The following is a 5,500-nucleotide window of genomic DNA, read 5'->3' as shown; positions in this document are numbered from 1 at the left end:
ATGATAATTAAATCAGCAATACTAAAGAGCTATATTGTATTTTTAGTTATCAAATTGAGTGTTGAAGCATAAAATTAATGCGCTGAAGGATGTTAAACTTGCCTTAATAGTAATAACTAAAATACTTGCACTAAATGCTTAGAAGGTTTCGAGTTGGATTTAAAAAATAATCTTTGTATCTATACTAAATGTAGTAATAATTTATTTTTTGACTAGAGGTAAAATAATAGCAACATATTAGATAGCAGGTGCGTAGCTATATGCAGTGCTTTTAGCTATAGAAATTAATAAAGCAACCTATGCTAAAGCAAATTAAAATGTTCCATCCAAAAAAAAACTTAGTAATATTTGAAAGATAATACTTCTACAAAAGACTTTTTCATATATTAAGATAATTACTATATAATTTAAAAAGAAGATTAACTTTCTATGTATAATAGAAATGATCTCAATCTTATAAAAAATATGAAACTACAAGCAAGAGATCTTTAAGTATTTAATGTAAACAGCTCCATATTCGTCATAGGAAGTGATAATTTAATATCAATTTGGGATATTAAAAACGGATCAAGAATTTCAAAAACATTCATAAATATGATCTCTGTAAACTCTTTGACTAAAATGGACTCAATTGATAACCGCTATGTTCTAGCTATAAATATTTATACTGAAAAAGAATCTGAATTTTAGATATTTTATGACTTAGCTCACTAAAGTTTTGCTTTATCTAATTCTATTAAAATAAATACAACTGTGTAAAAATTTAAATATATTGATTAATGGTTGTTTATACAAAATCTAATTAATATTATAGTCTATAAGATAACTGTATCTAGCAATGACCTAAATTTAAATTTACAAATGAAGAGTCATTTTAGATTTGAGGCTTAGTAAAATAGTTACTATTTAGATATCCTGTCCACATCTTAGCTAGGAATCTACATTTTAGTTTAAGACAAATCAGCATATTTGGTTAACTTAAACAATAATTCAATTAAGTCTATCTAAATTGATTTGAAAGATACATAATAAATTCTAAAAAGTAGAATATTTTAATCTTCACTTTCTGACATTAATTAATATTTAATAGTACAAACTAATGAAAATTTGATATATACTAACATTCAAACAAATTTTTCTGATTCAATTAACGCATTCAAATAACATGATTTTGACTTTGAAATTTGTAATTTATTGGGTGATGAAATACAAATAGCAGTGCTTTGGGATAATGTTAACCTATCCTTTTTTTACTTTGATTCAAATTTACATAAATTTATTGAGTAAAATTAAAAATATATTTTGAACTATAAAACAAATAACAAAATCTACCAAACAAAATATCATAATTAAAGTTCATCTAATCTAGAATATATTTATGAGTTATTTACTAAAGACAATGCCTATATTTAAATAATTAAAAAAGAAAAAAATCTTTCACTGTAGCAAAAATAATAAATATAAATTAAAGTAATAACTAATTTTAATCTAGCCTATCCTTCAACAACATTAGTACAAAGTTCAAATTGGAGTTTTTCTGAACTGCCAAACTTTATTATTATAAACTATTATCCACCTCTTGTAATTTATTTAAATGAAAGTTAAGAAATCAATTTTTATGATTACTCATAAGTGACCAACCTTAAATTTTAAAAATAACTAAAGATTTCTAATAATTTGCTGACAATATAAAAATACTTCAACAACAAAATAATTGCTATAGAATCAAATGTAGGATATATAATTGATATTTATACAAAAAATGTAGTTAATATTTTATACACTGAACAGACTCAATTTGCAACTAATAACGATTTGCTTGTGACAATTATTTAAAATTGTTTAATTGTTTAATCCTCTGACATGTAAGTATTATTGAAGAACTGCTAAATTGACTTTAAAAATTTTAACTTCAATTTGTATTTAAATACTGACCTAAAAATTATGATACAAGATAAGTCTGGTTTATATGTTTCTGTATACTAAATAAGCTTATAAGATTAAAGTATTTAGTATATAAATACAATAACAAATATAAAATAATTCTTAATATCAAAAACATTTTCTAGTTATTAGGACGAAATTAATAATAAATTTACTATCGAATAAGTAGCAATTATAGATGAAAACTATAATTTCAAAATTTATAACTTCAGTCTGTCATTGATATATTAAATAAAATCATTAATTATTTAAAATATTATATCAATAAATAAAATAGTGAATGATAATTAAATTTATATTGTGCAAGGTTAAGAAGGGATCATTTTAATAAATGCCTCTTTGAATACCTAAAATCTAATAAAATCAAATTTTAAATTTAATAGTCAAACTCAAATTAGAAAGTAAGTAAACCAAAGTGGGAAAATCTAATATAAAAAATATGATTTTTATCCTAATTAAATTGGAGAATACTTAATTGATATGGAATAAAATACTGTGTTAGAAATAGGTATATATACAGTTAATTAAACAGCTTTTCTATAGAATTACATATAAAATATATAAAGCCCTTAAATCAATTAAATAGGTTATTTCGGAAATGGAATTACTAAATTTATATTTACTTAGTATGCGCAAAAATAATATGTTTAATTACTAAAATTAGATGATAGTCATGCTTAATTAACATTTTTAAAAAATGGAAAATTGTATATAAAAGGAAAATAAAATTTATTTTAATACGATATTTTGACTGGTTTCACATAAATTATGTATAATTATGATTAATTCGTAAATTTTTAATTTAAAGTCTATGATGATTTTATAATTGCTAAATATGAAAGCACAATTTGTCTGATAAATATTTACACAACTGAAAATATTGTAAAGTAATTCGATTTTAATATAAATAATTTTGATTTTATTAAAGATGATGGCAATATTATATAAGTTAATGGCGTAAATTACTTTCTAATCCTTGATACTAAGCTGAATATTATTTAATACATTTTTAATTATTCAAAAGAATACGACTTAGCTTGTTCTAATTTTAAACTTCAAATTGCTTGCTATAATGACATTTTTTCTTTTGAAGAAGGATTTATTTTAATATATCATAAAGTCTAAAAATTTACTTAATATATACAGCTTGGATAGAGTACTTCTGATTATTCAGCCCTTTTTGATTAAGAGTTTGAAAATATTTATATTTTAAGTGTTGTAAATAAAAATTATAGAGTTTACAGTTCTAGTGGAGTTTTGAAGTAGACTTTTGAGAAAATTAATAGTGTTTGCAAACTTTTTACATAAAAAATGTTATGTGAATCTGAAAATAATAGTAAATAAATCTTTTTTATTTTTAATTTTAACTATTTTAAATCATCTTAAAAATTTTTTCAGATTAAAATAATTTTTAAAAATATTCATTATAGTTTAGTTTGTTTTGTAAGATAATTTTGACAACAATTATTTATGAAATAACTCAGTATTATTGAGCTCTATTTAATCTTAGATGATTTCATTTAAATTTTTTATCATATTTTTATTTTTTAATTTAATCATGTCTTTTTATTTAATATTAGGCTTACTTATAATTGACAGGCTTAATTTAGTAATTGAAAATTAGATTAAACATATCAGATATAAAAGTTTTGATGGTATAGAATTTATTTAAAGCTTCAATTATTTAGTATTTTTGCATAAAGATAACATTTAATAAATTTCTGTATATGATATTACAGCTAAAAAAGAAATTAATCAAATAAGAATTATGAAATAAACACTTAGTAATAATAATTTTATAAACAAATTTTATTTAGATTAAATTTTAAGTAACTATGTAATGTTTTTAGATTAAGATGGAATATTTTATATTTCTTCCCTAGACCCTAAATATCCTTTTTATAGCTATCTTAAAACTTATGATTATTAAGTATGTTGTAAGCCCAGTAGCTTTGTATTTGATAGTTTATCAAATGATATTTATTTTACATATTAAAGTACTCTGTACAAAGTCGATTATTATTCATTAGGTTAACAAAATGAGCCATAACTAAATGAACCTTACAGTTTATTTACCTAATTATATATTAATAGCTAATAAAATGATTATTTAATTTTGAATTAAGGTGGTATTCTCTTTAGATATTCATAGCAGAAACTGTAATTTGAGTTATCTACAATAAATTCAAGAATCATTGATATAAAATACAATTAAAAAAATGATGTTTTAATATTAGGCTTAGTCGACTCTATTTTGTTCTATTAATAATACCAATAAAGATAAAATAAAAAGTAAGACCCTTTTATTTACTAACTTGACAGTATCCAGTTTTAACAGTCTATAACTGATAATATTGTAATTACTAATGATCATTAAATTTTGCATTTAAATTTATTAAAAGGTTCTATCATGAACAAAATTTAATTTAATATAACTTAAATAGTTACTTCATTTAGTGTAAATAAGAATTAAGATTTAATAATAGTAGGATTTAGTGATAGCTAACTTCTTTAATATAATTTAACAAGCTAAGAATTTTATTTTTACAATACCACTTAAAAAGATTCTAAAAATACTTCAATTATTGTCATTTAAATATTTTAAATATCTGATATCAAATATGCAGTATATACTGTTTCAAGTAATGCCTTGCTTATTTAAATTGATATTATGAGTAAAAAAATTACTTAATCAACAGACTTAAGGATTTTAGTTAATGAGGATCCTAATATTACCTTGTCAAAATTTTTAATTGATTAAGATAATCAAAGATATATTTTTTGTTTTAATGGGTAGAAAAAAGCTTACATTTGGAATTACTCAAATAATTAATTAGAGTAAAATTTGCCTTTACCAAAAAGTCAATCAAATTTGATAATATTGCAAAATTTTTTATTTATTTAATGCAGTTTTTAAATTAATATATATAGACTTGGCACTAAAATTGAATATGTAGCTTTAGTCAAAAAAGATTTTCTTAAAGACACTATAATAGACATTAAGCTATTTATAGATAATCTCATCGGTATTCTTTTAATAGATAGATTTGAACTTCTTATCGTTAACGGAGATAAATTTAATATGATAGCTTAGATTAGTTATTAATATCCTAGAATATTAAACTACCAATTTGAGAAAAATATACTTCACATACTAGGCCTGCATAAAACTGGAGTTTTTGAAAATAGCTATAATTTAGAAATTTACAAACTAGAATCAAAATCTGAATGCTCTTTTTTAATCTCAATTTAAGAATAATAAAATCTTATTGAAGAGTAAGCCAATGTAGCAGTTAAATAAAAAGAAATTCAAACGATAAATGGAATTTCTTTAATCAATTAAGAAAATTAGCTAATCTACTTCTACATACAAGTACCAACCACTGATATATAGAATACTTTTCTATAAATTTCATAGTAAAAAAATAGTTAATACGTAATTGCTCCCTATGATGTGGATAATAATTTTATAGCTCTCTCAAATGATACTTTTTTAACCCTTGGCTTATAAATTCTACAGTTTACTAATTTTAGTTTAACCTTCTAAAATAATACA

At 21.3% G+C, this 5,500-nt stretch overlaps 2 protein-coding genes across 2 annotated transcripts; both read left to right on the top strand. All coding sequences in view use genetic code 6, as the record gives it.

Annotated features, from left to right (window-relative positions):
• On the top strand, positions 1-842 carry TTHERM_001395378 (hypothetical protein; the record flags this gene model as incomplete). Its single annotated transcript, XM_012795607.1, has 2 exons — positions 1-755; positions 815-842. The coding sequence occupies 2 exons, from the start codon at positions 1-3 to the stop codon at positions 840-842; spliced, it is 783 nt and encodes a 260-aa protein (XP_012651061.1).
• A 1,870-nt stretch (positions 843-2,712) lies between these two features.
• TTHERM_001395377 (hypothetical protein) lies at positions 2,713-4,360 on the top strand (the record flags this gene model as incomplete). The annotated part of the gene is made up of 2 exons (XM_012795606.1): positions 2,713-3,280; positions 3,525-4,360. Coding segments are annotated over 2 exons (1,404 nt in total), but the record flags the coding sequence as incomplete, so codon positions are not given.
• Positions 4,361-5,500: the final 1,140 nt, after the last annotated feature.

Source organism: Tetrahymena thermophila, assembly GCF_000189635.1.
Source record: "Tetrahymena thermophila SB210 genomic scaffold scf_8254804, whole genome shotgun sequence".
In the NCBI taxonomy this organism is placed as follows: domain Eukaryota; phylum Ciliophora; class Oligohymenophorea; order Hymenostomatida; family Tetrahymenidae; genus Tetrahymena; species Tetrahymena thermophila.
Note: the sequence above shows the minus strand (reverse complement) of the source record. Positions and strands in the feature narration are given on the sequence as shown.